Source organism: Rhinopithecus bieti, unplaced genomic scaffold, assembly GCF_001698545.2.
Source record: "Rhinopithecus bieti isolate Rb0 unplaced genomic scaffold, ASM169854v2 scaffold_41913, whole genome shotgun sequence".
Taxonomy (NCBI): Eukaryota; Metazoa; Chordata; class Mammalia; order Primates; family Cercopithecidae; genus Rhinopithecus; species Rhinopithecus bieti.
In genome coordinates, this window is record NW_016818964.1 from 1,043,214 (window position 1) to 1,064,498 (window position 21,285).

The 21,285-nt window shown below is 47.3% G+C and overlaps 1 protein-coding gene across 2 annotated transcripts in view; it reads left to right on the forward strand.

Moving 5' to 3' along the window:
- The window catches only part of SLC24A4 (solute carrier family 24 member 4), a 67,358-nt gene that overhangs the window by 24,741 nt on the left and 21,332 nt on the right, over positions 1–21,285 (forward strand). For both annotated transcript variants that reach the window (XM_017857875.1, XM_017857876.1), the window contains exons 9-10: positions 21–190; positions 2,538–2,742. In XM_017857875.1, the coding sequence (XP_017713364.1) occupies positions 21–190; positions 2,538–2,742 (375 nt within the window). The remainder of the gene's footprint in view (positions 1–20; positions 191–2,537; positions 2,743–21,285) is intronic.

Sequence of the window (21,285 nt, forward strand, 5' to 3'; positions counted from 1 at the left end):
CACGGTGTTGTGCTCAATAGTGAAGGAGAAGCCACAGTATGGCAAGAACCCCGTGGTGATGGTGGACGAGATCATGAGCTCCAGCCCTCCCAAGTTCACCTTCCCCGAAGCTGGCTTACGAATCATGATCACCAATAAGTTTGGACCCAGGACCCGACTACGGATGGCCAGCAGGATCATCATTAATGAGGTGAGTTTGCTTGAAGGACCATAAAAGTGAACAGCCTTGAATGTAGGAGGCCCTGGCTTGTTAGGGCTCTTCCTGGTGTCACTGATCACTGCACCTGTTTAAGGAAGGATGCCCTGGGGCTTCCAGAAGCCTGCCCATCACCCACAGGCAGCAGATTATCCTTTGAAGGGATATTTTAAAGCCTGCAGCAATCGAATACCATGCCTGAGATATTTCACTAAGTATTTTGTCAGGCCCTAGAGTAGAACTAATTGGAGAAAGGCCAACCTGAAGTATGGATTGTTTCTTTAAAATGTTATTTAGGGCAAAACAAAAAAGATGAGTTCACACCTGTTCTCTGTGGACAGAACAACTCCAGAAGAAAACCTGAGACACTAATGAGCAGCAGTGACCTCTGGGGCTTCCTTTTCACTCTTGCTGTGTTTAAATGGGGTGCTTTTACTTCTCATTTGCAGAGATAATAATTTTAATATTATTTAATGTATAAACAGCATAGCAAAGATAAGGTCATTGCTCACCAACTTTTCCAGGCTTTGTTGCATGTATCATTTTGGAATTTTAAGTCTTTACTCTGAGAAGCAGATGGGTTGGTAGACTTCAAACTGTGAGCGCTGATAATTAGTAGTTAACACATAGATTGTATGAAAGAACGATATTTCACAGGGCCTACAGGTTCTATATTGTAAACATTTCTCTTTGATTTCATGTGTACTGTGCCCTCTCTATAGAAAGTATATTAAGAAAAGGAAACACCTTTCCAAAGCTTTGAATCATTGCGAATCATTTTGGTCCAATTCAGTGAAATTTGAATCAATGAAATTTGACTGAATCCAGGCCATCTTTCATGCATGTGTTAATTGTACCCACTGGGTGCTGAGGATGGGGAGGGTTGAACAACTTTTAAGGATTTAGAGATTGGGGTTTATAGAATATTTTTCATGGCATATATAGCTGGGAAAGGAATAGGTTTTGCTAAGTTGCTGAGATACTGGTTATTATGCCTTAAATGTTCTAAGCTGCTGGGAAGACTTTATCTTCCACCATGTTGTGATTGAACTACCTGGAAGGCAGCATGGAGAGCTGGAGAAGCCGGGTCCAGAGGAAGGAATTCTGAGCTTTAATCTCACATCAGCCACTAGCCCACTTAATGTGAGGGTATTGAACAGGATGTTTTAGCTCTAAAATTTCAGTGACACACACTGAAAGGGTGTATGTCCACAAAAGACATGTACACAAATGTGCATAGCTGCAGTCTTCATAACAACCAAAAAGGGGAAACTATCTAAATGCCCATCAATAGGCAAAGCCATATCATGGGTTATTCATATAATAGAATACTACACAGTCATGAAAAATAACAAACTGCTGACTCTTGCAAAAAGCTGGGTGAATCTCATGGCTACTGGTTGCCTGAAAGAAGGCAGTCATAAAATATACATTAATACTTGATTCCATTTATATGAAATTCAAGCTTAGGGAAAACTAATCAATGTTTACAAAAGTCAGCATAGTGGTTTCCTTGGTTACCTCTGGAGTAGGGGTATGTAGACTAGGAAGGTGCCTGGGGGGAGTCTTTGAAGGGGCTGAAAATGTTGTACATCTTGATGTAAAACATCATTAAGCTGAGCACTTAGTGTAAGTGTACTTTTTGGTTTTTTTTTTGGACAGAGTCTTGCTCTTGTTGCCCAGGCTGCAGTACAGTGGCATGATCTCAGCTCACTGCAACCTCCGCCTCCCAGGTTCAAGCGATTCTCCTGCCTCAGCCTCCTGAGTAGCTGGGATTACTTGGGCCCACCACCACACCCAGCTAGTTTTTGTATTTTTAGTAGAGACAGGGTTTCACCATGTTGGTCAGGCTGGTCTTGAACTCCTGACGTCAAGTGATCTGCCCACCTCGGCCTCCCAAAGTGCTGGGATTACAAGCATGAGCCACTGCACCCGGCAGTGAGTGTACATTTTGTATAATGTGCCTAAAAAATTAAAAATTACAAAATGCATGCAGGGCCTTTCCTGTGGCCATCTTCAGGCAGCTATGAACGTCGCCAAGGAGAGCCCTGAATGGTGGCTGTTACCAGTGCCATGGGCTGGGTTGTCCAGCTGGCACTAGGAAGGGGTGGCCCAGGCCCTCTGATAAATCCTCAAAGGCTTCCCAGTAACCATGCAAATGGAAATGACCACACTTAGAAGGATTCCAAGGTCTTTGGGCTGATTATCAGGCAAACCTGTCCCCAGGGATGTTGTTCTAGGCACCCGTAAGAGCAGGGTGCATGTGAGGAACCCAGCGTATAGCAATAGCATGATGCTTTATCACACGCCTTGCCTCCTGTCTTGCCTCCTGTCCACACAGCGGCAGAGACTGATCAACTCGGCCAACGGTGTGAGCAGCAAGCCGCTTCAAAACGGGAGACACGAGAACATTGAAAACGGGAATGTTCCTGTGGAAAACCCCGAAGACCCTCAGCAGAATCAGGAGCAACAGCCGCCGCCACAGCCACCACCCCTGGAGCCAGAGCCGGTGGAGGCTGCCTTCCTGTCCCCCTTCTCCATGCCGGGTATGTTCTGGGGGTGCTGGAGTCTCGGGCTACTTTTTGGGGGTTCCATTGGGACCAACCCCAGGTCTTCAGGATGGAGGCATGGACCTGTAAGGGCAGCACAGGGCTGGTGTAAAGGGTCGCTATTAGATCACTGGAATGCTTAGGAGGCGAATCTGTCCTCAGTACTGAACTGTGGATTGGAGCTGCGATGAGGTGCTGGCACTACCAAGTTCAGCAAGAACCTTGGGCCAGACAGAGAGCAGGGCGGCTGGAGGCCTGGGGAGCACCAGTGACCCCTAGTGACCACACTTAAATGTTCAGGGCAGTCAATCATGTGCTAAGGAAAAGCAGTCTACAATGTTATTTTTAGGGACATTCTTGCACTCTCTTGGCCCTTGCAACAGGCCATTTTGCCTATGCATCTCTTTATTTGCTGGGACAGGAGATTCTAAGGCCACAAATGATCCTTAGACAGTCATACCTTGTGTATTTGAAGATATCTCCTACCCATAAATAAGTCCAATCAGACTGAGGCTCTGCAGCAAGCCCTCCAGGATCCTCCCGTCTCACTTGGAGTCTGAACTGCGAGGCCCGTGTCATCTGACTGCCAACTCCTGCTGACCTCAGCTCCTGTTCTTCTCCCTCTCTTGGCCCCTGTTCCAGCCACAGTGGCCTCCTCACTGTCATTCCTAGAACACACCAGGTGTGCACCTGCCCCAGGACCTTTGCACCTGCCCTTTGCTGGAATGCAGTTTCCCCAGGTATCCACACGCTCACTTCCTCGCCTTCTTCAGGTCTCTGCTTAAATGTCACTTTTTCACTGTGACCTTCCCTGACTACCATATTTAAAATATTTTATCTGTTTCATGTGTCTCTTGCCCCCACTAAACTGTCAGCTCCACAAAGCAGGTACCTCTGTCTACTGCATTTATCTGCATCCCCAGTACCCAAGACTGGCCACATAGTAGGGGCTTAGTAGGTATCTGTCAAATGAATGAATCCAGGTATTCATGTGCAAGAGGATCCCAGGACCCACCCTGTCTGCCTTCGTCTTTAACTAGGTCTTCTGTGAGGTCCTCTGAAGTCCTCAGTGGGAAACAAAGGCCTGAGCTAAGCTGTTTGGCCCCATTCTTGGAGGCGTTTTTCCTGGTGTCCACCAACCTGAAAGGAGGCAAGATTCCAGAACTTTCAAGTCTAGAATTTGATGTTTTCTGAAAAGAATTCTGTGTTTAACATCAGGCTCACCAAGCACCTGATTTGGGAGGTGACTCTGGAGGGCCAGAGGCTGTCCTGCCTCTTGTTCCATCTTGATGGGACACCTGCTGCAGTAGGTTGCGTGGGCCTGGCAGGCTAGGGTGCCCTGCCCCCTGCTTTCATGCTTCGGCATGAAGATGCAGGCTTCGTTTAGGATCACGGAGCTTCCCTGGAGTTTCTGGCTTAGAGAGATTCTCTGGGTTAAAGAGATTCTCTGGGTTAGAGAGATTCCAGGGCATGCTCATCGCAGCTACCCAGGGGCTCTTCCCAAAATGCCAGGCCTGGTTCTCAACCTGAACATTCCAGAGCCTGGAGCAGGACCTGGGGATCTGCATTTTCAATCCCTCTCCCTTGAAAGGGACCTGGCTGGGTTCAGAATTGCTGGCCAACACCTCCCAGGCTTTATTCACATTCAGGGCAGGCTCAGAAAATGAAATGTGTTCCCTGACTGAGGTCACAGAGGAGCCCAGCCCCGGGGTTCAGGCCTCCCAGGCCTCCTCTGCTGACCAGAAGGCCGAGGGGATTGGTGTCTCAGCCCGTCTCAAACGTTTCCCTGGCACGCCCGCACACCTGCCCACATGCTCTGTGGGGAAGAAGGGCCCTGCTCAGCCAGTCTGGCTGGTGGAGAGAGAGGTCATGCCATGCTTGGGTCAACTCAGCCACCAGGGCTGTGTGTGGGACATGGAGAGCAGGAGGGGTGGTCTCCAGATCCCAGATCCCCTTCCCAATTACCTGTTTGGATGCACCAAGTGAGGGAAGATTTCTACATGGCAGGGCGCTGGGAGGGCAATGTGTCCACCCATAGAACCAGCTCATGGTGATGAACCAGGACGGGCCCTGTCTTCACAGAAGGTCCAGGCACAGGCCGTGATTCGAGCCCTGGGTACCCATTACATTCGCAAGTTATTGCACCCCCAGCTCACTTTCCCTCCTGTGTCCCCCGGGGGCTGGGGAAAGGTCAGAGCTGCAGTCACTGAAGGAATTTCGGTTCCTTTGGGCCTGGAGACTGGATGTCAGGGAGGACCAGAGTGCCAGAGCAGGCTGCATTGAGGGAGATGCAACCACAGTCCAGGAAACAGCCAAGCTTATGAGGGGTGGGGCGAGGAGGAGCGACTTGCCGTCTGGAGAGTTCTATGTGCCCCTTCTCCACCCCATGAGGTGGGTGGCAGAATCCCCATTTTGCAGATGTTGGGCCTGAGGGGGCCACAGCTACCACTGCCCCACACTGGCCACTTCACCTGAATCCTGGTATCGAGGCTGTCCACTATCCAGGCGCTGCAGGAAAACCAGGGGAAGGGATGTGCCCTTTTTGGTCATCCTTACCTAAGCAGGTCAGCCATGGGTAAGGATGCCTCATCTTCCTATTCCTTAAGCCCAGAGTTTGACAGGATTGTGCAGGGAGGACCCCGGACCAGCCACGCCTTCGCCTTGTCCTTGTACTGGGAGCTGCTGCTTCGTAGAGAAGTGGCTATGTGGACTCTGGACAGGTCACTTCCTAGGATCCGGGACTTAGAATGCAGCTGTCTTGCAAGGACTGGAACCAGATGGCTCCTGGGTCCTCCCGGCTCCCAGGTTCTCTGCACCCCTGAGTCCTCCTCTGAGGGGTCCTGCCCTTGCTTGGGGGCAGGACTTCCTGCTATATAATGGCCCGCCTTCTTCCTCAAGCCAGAGGTTCCAGGCTATTCCACTGGGCTCAGTGCATCCCTGAGCCAAGTTCAGCACGCTTCCTCTGAGCGAGTGTCCTCCCTGCCCTCAGGAACAGGCCTCAGTTTCCTGCATCCCAGGGGAAACCTCCTTTGTGCGTCTGCGGATGTGTTTCCAGTTGTCCCTGGAAACCACAAGCGGCTTCCTTTTCTCCTTCCTCCCTTTCCCCTGTGAGGAGCAGGGGGTGGGAACGGAGTTGTACAGCTGCTGCTCGTTTAGGTGTAACAGCTGCCTAGGAAAATTGAGGCCCAGGGTGGGCAGAGGTTAACAGGAAATTGGAACAAGTCAGTGAGACTCCGCCCCTGACAGAAATGCCCTGTATCCAGCTCCCGGCCCTGCCACCACCCACCTCACCCCACCCACCCCTTGTTCTGGTTTCACAGTGGCCTGGGGCTGCAGGATGGCTTTGAGGGTGTTTCTTAAGGGTGGATGGAGTTAGCGTTTTCCAAAGCTGAGGCGCTGGAAGGAATCACAGGACCAGGGGAGGAATCACAGGGCCAGGGGCCACAGGAAGAGGGAGAAGCCACCCTGCTGGGGAGCTCAGAACCAGCATAGCTTTGGGTGTCAAGGAATGAGTCTAGCCTCGTGCTGACGTGCAGTTCTTGTGTGTTGCGAAGGACAAGCTGGGAGTCCAGCTGTGGAGTCCCGCAGTCCTGGGTTCAAATCCCAGTTCTGCCACTCACCAGCAGGGTGAGTCTGGGCAAGCTCCTTCACCTCCCTAAACCTCCATTCCTTATCCACAAAGTGGCGGGTGATGGCATCTACCTGCCGGGGTTGATCTGAGTAGCAAGTCAGATACTTTAGTCAAGATCTGTGCACCATGTCTGGCACACAGTAGGTGCTCAGCAAATGTTAGTGTGAATCCTAGTGTGCTTTAACCGTGTGGCTTCTGTTACCCTCTCCTTTTGGGACTACAGTGTTCTGGAAAGGTCATAGATTCCAGAATCCCTGGGAGCCTGGGATGATCGGTCATTCCAGGGCTCAAGGAGAGGGAATTACTGTGTACCAAGCACCTATTATGTCCCAGGTCTGAGCTTCACGCAGTTTGCAAAAGATGATCCTCTCAGTCAGTAAATAGTTAGGGCCCAGGCTCTATCCTGGGCTTTGGGGATCTGGTAGGAACAGGACAGCCATGGTCCCTGCCCTCTGGGAGCTTCCAGGCTTGCAGAGCAAATCTGAGCAGATGACCACACGATGTGCTGGATACATTGTCTCCGCCCCTAGCGTACAGCTGATAAGTGGGGAGGTGGAAGGCCACAGCCTGCTCCCTCCTCGCAAGACCCAGATGAGGGGTCGCTGGGATTGCCAGGGTAGAGGCCAACAGCATCAATGGGACCTGGCTTCGGTGCCCACCTGGCCTGATGGTGGATTTACAGGTGGACACCCAATATAGGCAAACTCTTCCCACTTTAGACCACAGAGGCTGGTAATTAGGCCTCCCAGGGGTGGGTGTGGGTGGGGGGAAAAAGAGGAAGAGGAGCTTTCTCCCATGGAAACCGTGGTCTGCAGTGCTGGCACCGCCCTGAAACAGTCGGCAATGACCTGAGCTGCAGCCCAGCTGGGAAAGGCTCCTGGAACGGCTTGTCTGCCTGTACTGGCACATAGTCTGGGGGATCTTGCAAGCCTGCTGAGGCTGCACCCTGGCCCGCGAACAGGACTCCCTCTTGCCCCCATAAGGGTAAGGAAATCACATTGTTCTTACCAGGATGCTGGCCTTTGTGGCCACTTTTATTATAGCAGCCAACAAACAGCTACTGGGGACTTGCCATATGTCAGGCACTAAGCAGGAAATGGGGAATTCTTCTATTGCTCTGTAATTCTTATATTAGTCAGCTCGGGCTGTCCTAACAGAATGCCACCGACGAAGCAGCTTAAACAACGGAAATGTGTTGTCTCACATTTCTAGAGGCAGCACATCCGAGATCAGGGTGCCAGCATGGTTGGGTTCTGTGTCCCTCTTCCTGACTTGCAGACAGCTGCCTTTTTGTTCACGTCGCTTTGTTTGTTTGTTTGTTTGGTGCATGCATGTGGAGAGAGATCTCGCTCTTCCTCTTCTTCTGAGGCCACTGTTGCATTAGGACCCCGCTCTTAGGACGTTAATTACCTCCTAAAAGCTCTATCTCCAAATACAGTCATATTGGGAGTCAGGACTGCAACATATGAATTTGGAGGCGAGTAGCGGAGGAATGATTCAGTTCATGGCAGGATCTCACGGGATGTCTGTGTGCCATGCCCTGTTCTAAGAGCTTTACATGTATCCCCTCATTCATGGCTTGCCACAGAACCAGGTAGGGATGCTTATTATCTCCACTTTACAGAGAAGGAAGGGGAAGCACAGAGCGGTAAGTGATTGCCCATGTTCACCCAGCGGCTCTGTGGGTGCAATGAGCCGGGTTTCTACCCTGAGCACCAGACACTATCTGCTGAGTACTGCCTCTTCATTCTGGGCACTTTCACTTAATCTTCACAGTTGCTTTGTCAGGGAGGAATATTATCCTCATTCATAGAGGTGGAAACTGAGGCTCAGAGAGGCTGTGGAGCTTCCCAAGTCACACAGCCGTTGTGTAGGGAGCCGCTTTTCCACTCTGTGCTTCCCAAGCTGTGAATACCCTCAAGATGTGGTCCATCCGGGAGCAGAGTCCCAGACCACCAGCCCAGAGCTGTCACGAAGCCAGCACATGGCCTTAGATATGTACCCTCGGCCTACAGTGCAATTCGGCTCCTCTCAGTGAAGAAACTACGGGGTAAGTGTGTGTTTCACAAAAGTCCAGGCCCTTGGAAGTTCTTAGAAGAGTAACAGGAGGTAAAATGCACTAAGTACTTACTCTGGGCCAGACAGGGTGCTTTATTTTATATTTATTTATTTATTTATTTATTTATTTATTTATTTATTTTTGAGATGGACTCTCGCCCTGTCTTCCAGGCTGGAGTGTAGTGGTGCAATCTCAGCTCACTGCAACCTCCACTTCCCGGGTTGAAGCGATTCTTCCGCCTCAGCCTCCCGAGTAGTTGGGATTACAGACGCATACCGCCACACCTGGCTAATGTTTGTATTTTTAGTAGAGATGGGGTTTCACCATGTTGGCCAGGCTAGTCTTAAACTCCTGACCTCAAGTGATCCACCCACCTCAGCCTCCCAAAATGCTGGGATTACAGGCGTGAGCCACCAAGCCCAGCCAGGTGCCCAGAGACAGGGTACTTTATATATATTAAGTCATTAAACCCATTAAAACCCTAGGGAGGTGGATAATGTTATTGTTCCCATTTCACAGGTGAAGAAACTGAGGCACAGAGAGGGTGAGTTGCCCAGGGTCATACAGGAGGAAGGGGCAGAGCTGGAATTTACACAATGGCCTTCTGACCCCAGACCCCAGATGTGCTTAGGGGACAACACTATCACGCAACCAAGGGACTCTTTGCTGCTCTTTTCTTGGGAGCTTGTAAGGGAATTGGTTGCCTCTGTCTGGGATGCTAGTGTCTTCTAGTGTGTGGGCAGGGTGCCAAGTAATTTGTGTGGTGTTGAGTAAACTATGTTGAATTGGGTTGAATTAAGAGCCTTTGGGATCTTACATGCTGTCTTCAGGGCTTGGATAGCCTTCTCTTCTGTTATTATAGCAAAACCCAGAACAGGCAATCGGAAGATTTCAGGAAGCTTTTAGAGCTTTTCTCCCCATCCACCCCCTATCTTCTTCAGTTCTAAATGGCTCTTGAGAGGGCTCCACTGGTTGGGAGGAGAGAGGTCTGTGTGGTCCTTTTAAGCTCAGAAGGCAGCACTGAAGAAGTGGAACTCTCTAACACTCCGCCTTCCTGTCCTTTCCTCTTAGCGTCTGGGCACATTGGTGAAAGCAGGAACTGGAGATGCTGCGGGCTCATTTACATGTGCAGTTCCACACACAGTTCTCGTCTTCCAGGCCCCCAGAGGCACACAGCACTTTATAGTGAAAATGATTTTGTTCTTACCTTGGTCTTGGAAGCCACTAGAGAAATTGCACATTCAGTTGACTGTCTCATAAGTCAAGGTCAGAATTTTAAAGGAGCTTCCTTTTCAGTCACTCTGCGTGCAGAGGTATCAGTTCTCAGACAAATTAGAACAAAACCTGGCTGAGTGTCCTTATTTTTTCATATGACAAGTCTTTTTCACTTACCATAATATTCATACCTTTAAAGTGTACAATTCAGCGGCGTTTAGTATATTCAGAAAATTGTGGAATCATCATCATCATCGACATCAGTTTTTGAACATTTCCATCACTCCAAAAGGCACCCCTTACCCATAACTGCCCTTCCCACCTCCCCCGACCCCATAGCAACCACTAACTGACTTCTTATGTCTTTGGACTTATTGTTTCTGAATATTTCATATAAAGAGGATCATGCAATATGTGGCCTTTTGTGACTGGCTTCCTTCACCTAATATGATGTTTTCAAGGTCCATCCACATTGTAATATGTGTTGGTATTTATTCCTTTTTATGGCTGAATATTCCATTGTATGGATAATGAATGCCACATTTTATCCATTCATCAGTTGATGGGCATTTCAGTGGTTTCTACTTTTTGGCTATGAGTGGGTTTTTTAAAAGACCAAATAGAGCATCGTAGAAAAGAAAGCTCAGTATTTTTTATCAAAATGAAAGCAATGTTCTTTTAAGTTTTCTTTGGTTAGCAGTAAACAGTCTCTGAATACTAGAGGGACCTTGGGAATTTTTAGACTGGCCTTCTTATATTCCAAAGTGGGACACTGAGAACCGGAGAGGACTAGCAGCTTGCCCAAGGGACAGTCTTGACCAGACAGAACCAGGCATCCAGGCCACCTGCCCTGGAAATCCACTCCGTGCCACCCCTCCAGCCAGGCCCATATAGTACATGCTGGGAGTGGGGAGATAAAGGCCTGCCCAGGACCACCACGTGTCAGGGTCCTGAACAAGAATGCCAGCAACAAAGCCCACCCAACAGATCTTCACATGCCAGCAACAGAAGCCCACACAAGCCTCCTTCTGCTAAAAGGGGAACTTTAAAAATTAAGTTTACAAGGGTGTGCTGATGCTACAGCAAAACCCAGCATCCCTCAGCCCTGCCGGATAGTAGCAGGAAGGTGGTTGGTCCAGCCTCACCGCAATTCTGCTCTTCAAATCAGAGACCTAATTTGAATCCAGAACTTTAAGTTCTGGGAGATGTCACCTTTAGCTTTCCAGCCTCTGCAGATACACTGGAAGGAGGCTGGAATATGGGTGCTGCCAAGGATGTCACCCTCCACACGTCCCCTTACATGGGCATTGTAGTGAAGCTGAAGAAGAGCAGTGAAGCCATCTTAATGATGTCTTCACATGGACCAGACTCAAGAGCCGCCTAGAAACCTGTACAGTTTTTAGAGCCCCTCTGGGGGAGGCGAAGGAGGGCAAGGCCCCAGCCAACAGCTACACAGCAGAGTGTCCCCCAGCAAGCACCTGCTCTGGCCCCAGCACTGTGCCTGGCATCTTCTATTCAGTATTTAGAGTGTCCATGACAGCCCTGCTGGGTAGCTGGTATTTATGGTATCCCCATTTCCCAGATGAGAAAACTGGGGCTCAAGAAGCCTCCCAAAGGTGAATAGGTACCACAATCAGGGCTGGCACCCCAGGTCTGCCAGACCCCAAGGAGTTGTCCTCTGACAGCTTCCTCTGTTGACTTTGGCCAGGAGGGCTGAGTCCTGAGTTGGAGCGTCTGTGCTGGAATGCACAGGGCAGCCGGAAGGAAAGGGAGGGAGGAGGCTGGCTGCTGGGGCTGTGTGGTGTGCAGATACAGGGAACCCGGACGGTTTCGCCCTGCCATTGGTGGTTTTCCTGAGGGCTTAGCAGGGAAGACTTGCCAGCAGGGTGGAGCACCAATAACGTGTTCCCTGATTCTCTTGGTGTCTCTCTGATGTGGCCTCAATTTAATGCTCCCCAGGGCCTCCAAACTCCAGGTGAGGCCTTCAGAGGCAGGGCAATATGCTTGGTGCTTTTTACATTTCTTTTGTCTGTCCAGGAGTCCTTGAAGTGGGTGGGCAGGGACAGTTATCACTGTCTCACAGGTGAGGACGTGGAGGCCCGGAGAGATTAATGGCCCCCCTGCGGCCACACTGTCAAGAGTGATGGGACAGGACAACTTTGTCAGAAGCCTTGAGATCCCTGCAGTGAGATGCCAAGCGGGCCTTAACTTCAGGTCATCTTTAGAATGAGGGAGCTGGTGCACCAACCCTGACATCCTTCCAGCTCTGGGACCCATTTACATCCAGTTCTGAAGCAGCCACAGAGCCTCAGGGTGGGGGCTGTGGGAGTGTCTGCAGTGCTGGGCTGAGGGTCCCTGGGATGGGGTCCCTGGGATGGGCACGAGCTGACGGAACTCTGGGCCTGGCTTCTCCCTTGACTGACAGAGCCTGGTCTGTAGCTCCGCTCCTTCCCTCCCCATGCTTCAGTGAGGAGGCATACACAGGGTTCCCGTGTCACTTGACTGTGCCTGTGTGAGAGGGACAGCCAAGGCTGCCTCCCCTGGGAAGGCCCCCCCATGACCCCTGAGAGCTCTCCAGGCCTTTATGCAGTGCTGCCAGGGAGGTGTCTCTTCCTGGGCCTTTGGTATCTCTGCACCACCTCCAGCCCAGACAACCTACATCTATGTGTGTCACTCAGCTGGGCCTGCCTCTGACTTTGCTGATGTCTGATGTTTTTCTGCACATCATCCCTTTCTTTCTTCCCCTTCCCCAAAACCTCAGTGTGACAGCTCAGTTCAACAGCAGGACTTGACCTCTTCTGCTTTCTACTGGGCTTGTCTTTGCCCCTCTAATGCCCTGAGGGTCATCAAAACCTGCCCTGCAGGAGGTAGGACAGTGTCGCTAAGAGGCCTTAGCATTGGACACCCATAGAATTGAGTCCTGAGTCTGCCACTTCTAGCTGTGTGACCTTGGACAAGTTACCTGACCTCTCTGAGTTTTTCTAGTCTCTGTAAAACAACTCAACCCAGTGCTGACAATAGTAGGTACTTAGCAAGCAGAAGTTAACATGGTTAATATCAGCAGTAGCTAGAATCAGAGTGCTGACTCTGCACCAAGCACTATTCTAAACACTTCATGTTTGTTGGCTCATTTTCAGTCTCACAGTAGCACAGTGGGGTGGAGATTCTTGTTATCCCTATTTTATGGATGAGAAAACTGAGATACAGAGAGACTAAGTGCTTTCCTAAGCATCCTAATGCTGGCATATGTCAGAGCTGGGATTTGAACCTGGGTACCTAGCTTACTGTTTACCACAAAGCTGCAGTACCCTTTAAAAGGCAACCAATTTAATAAATCTAAATTTAATGGTACAAAAAAATAATAAAAATACCAAAAATTACTGATTCTAAAGCTTATTCACCCCAAGGAAGAAGAGACTGGAAAAACTTCAGTGGTTCACATAAACATAGGAGGATTTTTCTGTTTAGATCAAATCTGTGAGCTAAAAGTATGGGGCTTTAATCTGAAAGTTGACACCTGCCCACTGGTAAGTAGCAGAGGGACTTCCATGGGCCCTGAAATCATAAGGGTCAGAGGGCAAACAAGCTGTACAGTACAAAGGACCCAGGATTTAGACTCTGAAGACCTGCATTTGAGACCTGGTACTATCTCCCATTGTCTATGATGCTTCAGTTAGTCACTGAATTTCACCAAACTTCAGTTTATTTACTTGTGAAATAGGAAAAATACCCCCCAATGTTCATATGAGGAACAAAGAGAGTATTTGTGAAAACAACCTCTGAGATGTGAGGCACAACACAAATGTTGGTCAATGGTGTGGTGGTCATTCATAATCCAGTCTTGATGGTGCTCCAACATCCACCTGCATCTTCTCCCTCCCCACAAAGGCCAGCACAGAGGCCCCTGACTGAGGCAGCAGGGTCTGTTTGCGGCTCTGCCACTAATCTTATGTGAGATTTTAGGTAGTTCATTAACCTTCATGAGACTTGGTTTTCCTTTTTATAAAATGGAGTTCACCAAGTGGGATTTATTGCAAGAATGCAAGGTTGGTTCAACATACAAAGACCGATTAATGTGATATATACTACATTGTTAGAGTAAAGGATAAAAGCACATGATCATCCCAGTAGACACAGAAAAAGCACTTGACAAAATCCAACATATTTTGTTGATTAAAAAACACTCACAAATTTAGGAATAGAAGGAAACTTCATCAACCTGACTAATGGCCTCAACAAAAACCCCAAAGCTGACATCATACTTAATGGTGAAAGACTAAAAGCTTTCCCCTAAGATCAGGAGCAAAACAAGAGTTAAAAGTGGGTCTTGGGAATTTTTAGACTAGTTTTCTTATATTCCAAGGTGGGAAGCTGAGGGGCAGACAGGGGCAGTGACTTGCTCAAGGGACAGTGTCGACCAAACAGAACCATCCAGGCCACTTGCCCTAGAAATTCACTCCATGTTGCCCCTCCAGCCAGGCCAGTGCAGTGCCACATGTGCTGGGAGGAGAAGTAGAAGGTAAAGGCCTGCCGAGGACCATGTATCAGGGTCCTGAACAGAATACCAGCGACAGAAGCCCACCCAATGGATCTTCACAGGCCAGCACAGAAGCCCACCCAACAGATCTTCACAGGCCAGCACAGAAGCCCACACAAGCTTCCTTATGCTATAAGGGGGGCTTTTAAAAATAAGTTTATAGGGCTGTGCTGATGCTGCAGCAAAACCCAGCATCCCCCAGCCCTGCTGGACGTAGTGCCTCATCGCTTCTATTCAATATTATGCTGAGGACTCTAGCCAGGGAAAATAGGCAGGAAAAGGAAACAGGCACCCAGATGAGAAAGGAAGCAGTAAAACTTTCTGAATTCATGGATGACATAATCTTGTGTATAGAAAATCCTAAGGAATCCACACAAAAATAACACTATTAGAGTTAATAAACATGCAGGATACAAGATCAATATATACAACTCAGTTGTATTTTAACACCTTAGTCATTAACAATCTGAAAATGATATTAAACAATCCCATTTACAATAGCATTTAAAAGAATAAAATAGGAGTAAATTTAGCAAAAGCAGTACAAGACTTGTATACTGAATTACAAAACATTGTAGAAAGAAATTAAAGACAATCAAATAAATGAAAAGATGTCCTGTGTTCAAGGGTTAGAAGACTTAACGTTTTAAAAATGATAATAGTCCTCAGATTGATCAGATTTAATGCAATCCTTATCAAAACCCCAGCTGACTTTTTTGCAGAAACCGACAAGCTGATCCTAAAATTCATATGGAAATGCAGGGGGCCCAGAATAGCCAAAACAGTCTTTAAAAAGAACAAAGTTGGAGAACTCATACTTCTGCCTTCAAAACTTACTATAAAGATAGAGTAATCAAGATTGTCTGGCACTGGCATAAAGATAGACATATAGATTAATGAAATACAAATGGAAGTCCCGAAATGCACCTTTACATTTCAGGCCAATTAGCTTTTGACAAGGGTAATGACAATTCACTAGGGGAAATAATAGTCTTTTCAACAAATGGTGCTAGGACAACTGGATAACCACACTGAAAAGAAGTCTGACCCCTACTGCTCACCATATACAAAAGTTAACTCAATATGAAACAAAAACCTAAATATAATAGCTAAAAATATAAAACTCTTAGAGGAAAACATAAGTATACATATTTGTGACCTTGCATTAGCCAACAGTTTCTAACCACAGAATGGGAGAAAACATTTGCAAATCATGTAACGTGTGTGTGTGTGTGTGTGTGTGTTTGTGTGTGTGTGTGTGACTTAAAACTTAACAATAAAAGACAATCCAGTTTGAAAATGGACAAAAGATTTGAATAGACATTTCTCCAAAGCAGATTATACAAATGGCTAATAAGGGTATGCAAAGATGCTCACATTCATTAGAGAAATGCAAATCTAAATGAGATATCATGATAAGATGCCATTTCACACCCACTAGAATGGGTATAATCCAGAAAAGGTAGACAATAACAAATATTGGTGAGGAGATGGGGAAATTGGAGCCCTCATACGTTGCTGGTGGAAATGTAAATAGTGCTACTGCTTTGGAAAACAGCCTGACAATTTCTCAAAAAGTTAAATGTAGGCCGGGCACAGTGGCTCACGCCTGTAATCCCAGCACTTTGGGAGTCCGAGGCAGGCAGCTCACGAGGTCAGGAGATCAAGACCATTCTGGCTAACACAGTGAAATCCCATCTCAACTAAAAATACAAAAAAATTATCTGGGCGTGGTGATGGGCACCTGTAGTCCCAGCTACTTGGGAGGCTGAAGCAGGAGAATGGCGTGAACCCGGGAGGTGGAGCTTGCAGTGAGCTGAGATCGCGCCACTGCACTCCAGCCTGGGTGACAGAGCAAGACTCTATCTCAAATAAAAAAAGTTAAAAATAGAGTCACCATATGACCCAACAACTCCTCTCTTAGTTCTGTATTTAAGAGGATGAAAATATCCACACACAAACTTATACACAAGAGTTCAAAGCAGCATTATTCATAACTGCCAAAAAGTAGAACAATTCAAATATCTATTAAGTGAAGAATGGATAAACGAAATGTGGTATATCCATGTAATAGAATATTATTCAGCCCTAAAAAGGAATGGCGTACTGATAGATGCTACAATATGGATGAGCCTAGGAAATATATGGTCAGTGAAAGCCAGACACAAAAGCCCACATGTTACAATTCCATTTATATGGAACGCCCAAAATAAATCTATAGAGACAAAAAATTAATTAGTGGTTACCAGAGGCTGGAGGAGATGAGGAATGGGAATGACCGCTAATGGCTCAGGGTTTCCACTGGGGCGATGAAAATCTTCTGGACTTATATAGTCATAGTTACACAACTTTCTAATATGCTAAAACCTGCCTGCTTGCACATTCTAAATGGGTGAATTTTATGATATGTTAATTATATCTCAGTTGCTTTTAACTGGAGTTATTCTAGAGTGGTGGTTCTCAAAGTGTGGTCCTGGGACTGTCAGCATCAACTGCACCTGGGAACTTGTTAGAAACACAAATTCTTGGAACTCCCTTCTCCTCTAGTCCTGCCAAATCATTGTGAGTGTGGTGATCTAACAGGTTTTCCGGGCATTCTGACTTACACTCAAATTTGAGAACCATTGCTTCGGAATCTCTGCTGTCCAGGTCATATAAGTGCTCTGAGCTCCCAGGCCCATGCAAATCTACTCTACATCATCCAGTGATGCATGCATCCCTGCAAACCACAGGGAACCACTCCCTTAATTGGAATATGGAATTCATTCACTGTCCACATTAATTTGCTTGAGGTTTTTCATCAGCAACTGCATCTATTCTTAATTTTTTTTCTCCAGTCTGATTAGCCATCTGTTTTGTTACAGTTCATTTCAAGACTTTTTTTTCACATAATTAAATTGTAATTTTCTACTTCAAAAGAGAAATCTGAGAGCTTAGTAAAAGACATGATGGCAGCCCTCCTTTCTCTTGTTGATGTTTGTGTGTCAATCAGAGTCTGTGATGAACATTTCACTCCAATATTGCACCCAACGAGATGGAAGTGGGGAGCCAGGAGGGGTTTCCAATAGTGTAGGGAGGAATGTCCATCAGTATAGACATTGTCCCATCACCTCTGCAGCTCCCAAAACTGTATTATTTCACACATGAATTAGTCTAGACCCCTAATATTAAAGAACCCCTATTCAGGCTGGTTTAAGCCAAAAGTTCACATGGTGGCAGGTTTCCTGGGAAAGTCTGCCTTCTGGCAAGGCTGGACCCAGGGTTCAGAGGAAACGACAAGACACCATCCATCTCTCTGCATTGCTTTCCCCTGGGTTGGCTTTATCCCTGTGTTGGCTTTCCTCCATCTAAGCTTACATCCCACTGGGTTAGCCCCATGCACAGATGGTGCCTCTGTCTCTTAAGTTAAGGATTGCATTCAGTTGCATGTAACAGAAAACTCAAGTGACAGAGCCTTACACTCAAGGATTTTATTTTTTCTCATGTAACAAGAAGTCCTGAGAGTAGGGAATCCTGCAGCTCTGTCATCAGTATCCCATTACTGTTGTCCATACTCCGTTGGTGGCTTTTGTCCCCGAGGTTGCCCACTGGCCTCTGCAACTCCAGTGACTCCCTACTCCTGGCAGGGACAAGGAGGACAAAGGGCAGGAGCCTCATACTACGGGGCCTCATTCTCCTTATCCAGAAGAGAATGACTTTCCTGGAAGCTCCACCAAGTAGACTTTAATTTGCATCTCATGGTTCAGAACTGTCCATAGCCACCCCTTCCTGCAAGGAAGCCTAGGATATTAAGATTTTTAGCTGGGAACTTACAGTCTCAAGGAAAAGAGAGTTCTGTTAGTAAGGAGGAAAGGGCAATGGGTATTAGAGGCAGTGATTCTTGGCAGAATTCTGAAGGTTGACCCTTGTTATATTACACACCCAACCCGGAGCCTGTGTAACCCCATAATACCAGGAGGTCTAGAAGTCCTGTGTTGGAGTGCCAGTACCTACAATAGCTGCTAGCATGGGGAATGAACACACTAAATATTATGGCATACATGATTAGCCAAGCTTGACCCTCATACCCACCCAGACATCAAGGAGGGGAGTCCGCCCTGTCTAAACTACATGAATGTAATGTGGAATAGAGGGTTGATTCCCTAAAGGAAAATTGGCGTGCTGTTACCATTAAAGGGGAATGGATGCTAGCCAGATGAGAACAATGAATGCCCTCTACAACCTAGAATTGCCCAAAATCTTGAGAGACCAATTCACATTAGCAAAGCTCTCAGTTGGCTGATGTATAGACCTGAAAGTCACTTTATGAAGTTAACAGTAGGTTTTAAGTCTATGTTCTTATTTTCTATATTCTTGATGCTCTGGTATCTGAGGCCTCCCTGCCTGGGGAGAAACCGCCCTTCCCAGGGCCCTTCAGTTCTTGTAGATAGCAATCGGCTGCCTGCTGGGAGCATGACTTTCATGTGCAAAACAATCAATCCAAAGCCCTACTCTGAACTGCCTCCTCCATCTGGCTCTTATACTCTAGGAGGCAACATTCGTCTCTGCCTTAGTCATCCCAGGGCAAGGTACAGACAACCAGGTTCAGCCCCAGAGCTCCCTGAAGTTATTCAGTTCTCTTTTTAAAAATGTTTCATTTCCATAAGTTGTGGGGGAACAGGTGGTATTTGGTTACATGAGAAAGTTCTTTAGTAGTGATTTGTGAGATTTTGGTGCACCCATCACCCACGCAGTATATACTGAACCCAATTTGTCATCTTTTATGCCTCACCCCTTCCCACCCTTTCCTCCCGAGGCCCCAAAGTCCACTCTATCATTCTTACACCTTTGGATCCTCATAGCTTAGCTCCCACTTATGAGAACATACGATGTTTGGTTTCCATTCCTGAGTTACTTCACTTAGAATAATAGTCCCCAATCCCATCCAGGTTGCTGTGAATGCCATTAATTCATTCTTTTTTATGACTGAGTAGTATTCCATCATATATATATATATGTATACACATATATACATACATATATGTGTGTGTGTGTATATATATATACACCACAGTTTCTTTATCCACCCATTAATTGATGAGCATTTGGGCTGGTTCCACATTTTTGCTATTGCAAATTGTGCTGCCATAAACATGTGTATATAAGTAGCTTTTTCATATAATGACTGCTTTTCCTCTGAGTAGATACCCAGGAGTGGGATTGCTGGATGAAATGGTAGATCTACTTTTTGTTCTTTAAGGAATCTCCACACTGTTTTCCATAGTGATTGTCCTAGTTGACATTCCCAGCAGCCTGTAGAAGTTACTCAGTTCTAAGGCTGCATACTCACGCTCCCTTGCCCCGTGGAAACCACAATAAAGGCTTTTGCCCACGCTTGCCTCTCACTCCTTGTGCCTTCTCACCAGCACTGGTGCTTCCTCATGTGGCCCCATGCGGCACACCCTGCCTCCTGTTTCTAGTTTTTGTGAGTACAAAACCTTTTTTTTTTCCCCATGACCATCATTTCTATACCTCTGTGTCCTACCATACCCGATTAAAACAAATTCTGGCTACATTTAAAAACACGTTAGATGTGGGTTTGGCAAACAGTGTGCATTTGAGCATGAACTTAGGACTTGAGGACTTGAAGGCAGAACCTTCAGGATGTTGCTAGGACTCAGAAATCTGTGTGTGAACAAGCCCCCCAGGTGATGTGGCTGTTCAGTTGTTTTTGAGAACAACTGGTTTAGTCTCAGTCTCTCATTTGGAGGATGAGGAGGCCAAGGCCCAGCCTGGTGGGCAAGTCTGCTCGGGAGACCGAATCCTGGGGCAGGAGGTTGCATGATGAGCTCAGAATTAAATCAAGGAGCGAGATGCTCTTGGCTAGCATAGACTGAAGAGCCTCTCCCTGCTGCCCTGCTGTTTCTGTCTTCATAACTCTATTGCTTAGCACTCTCTGGTTACAAGTATCAAAACTTAGCTAGATCTTGGTTTCAGCAGGAAAGGAGACTTTATGAGAAAGATACAGAGGTGTTTCCTGGAGCCAGGGCAGAGGTGTGGATGAGTCTGAGGACAACTGGAACCAGGAAGTGTGATTGGACAGCCCCTGTCTCCCCATGCTCATCTCTGTCCCTCATTCATCTCCTGCCCCTCAGACCTGCTGCCTCTGCCTCTCCTCTCCTGATTTCACAGTTTTAGCCACATGCACATGTTGAAATTGGTTCTAATTTCAGCATCCTCAGGGACAGGCTCTGACTGACTCAGTCTGATTAGAACTACCCTTGGGCTAGTCACAGGCAGGAGCAGAAACGTGCCTGGGAGAAAATATCCCCTCATCAGGGGAGCTGGGCTGGTTCTGCCAGAGGTGTCCTGGGATTCTTACTGAATCAGAATTCTTGTACCCAGGCACCTCTGTAGGCACCATCAAAGCCTGGGACAGTTTTCAAGGCTGTCCATGCCTCTTTACCTTGATCGAGTGCAACTGGGTTCTCTAACTTTTCCATTCCATTCATGTTTCCTGGTCATCTGGTCCCTTGGCATAAGTTCAGGAAATATCTAACTTTATCAGCATATTATGTGGGGCTTCTTTGCTGCTAATGAGCTTTCAAATGATGATGATCACATTCATTATGTGGGGTTTTACAAACATGTTATGTTCAGATTATCTTTTCCTGATTCTGAGGGAGCCCTTGTAGCCTCCCATGCATTTAATCTGTGTTGAGTTCTGCCATGGGTCAGGGGCTGGGCTGGGGGCTCTGCTGTCTTCCACAACCGTGCAAGAATCCAGCAGGCCCCTGCCTGCAAGGGGCTTCCAGTCTAGCTTCAGAACTCATACAAGTGACTTTCTTCCAAGCCAGATATTGAGAGCTTTGGGCTGACAGCTCCATGCCATGTTTGTTTTGTTGTTGTCTTCTTTTGAGACAGAGTCTCACTCTTTCGCCCAGGCTGGAGTGCAATGGTATGATCTCGGCTCACTGCAACCTCCACCTCCTGGGTTCAAGAGATTCTCCTGCCTCAGCCTCCCAAGTAGCTGGGATTACAGGCACCCGCCACCACGCCCAGCTAATTTTTGTGTATATGTATATGTGTGTGTGTGTGTGTGTGTGTATATATATATAT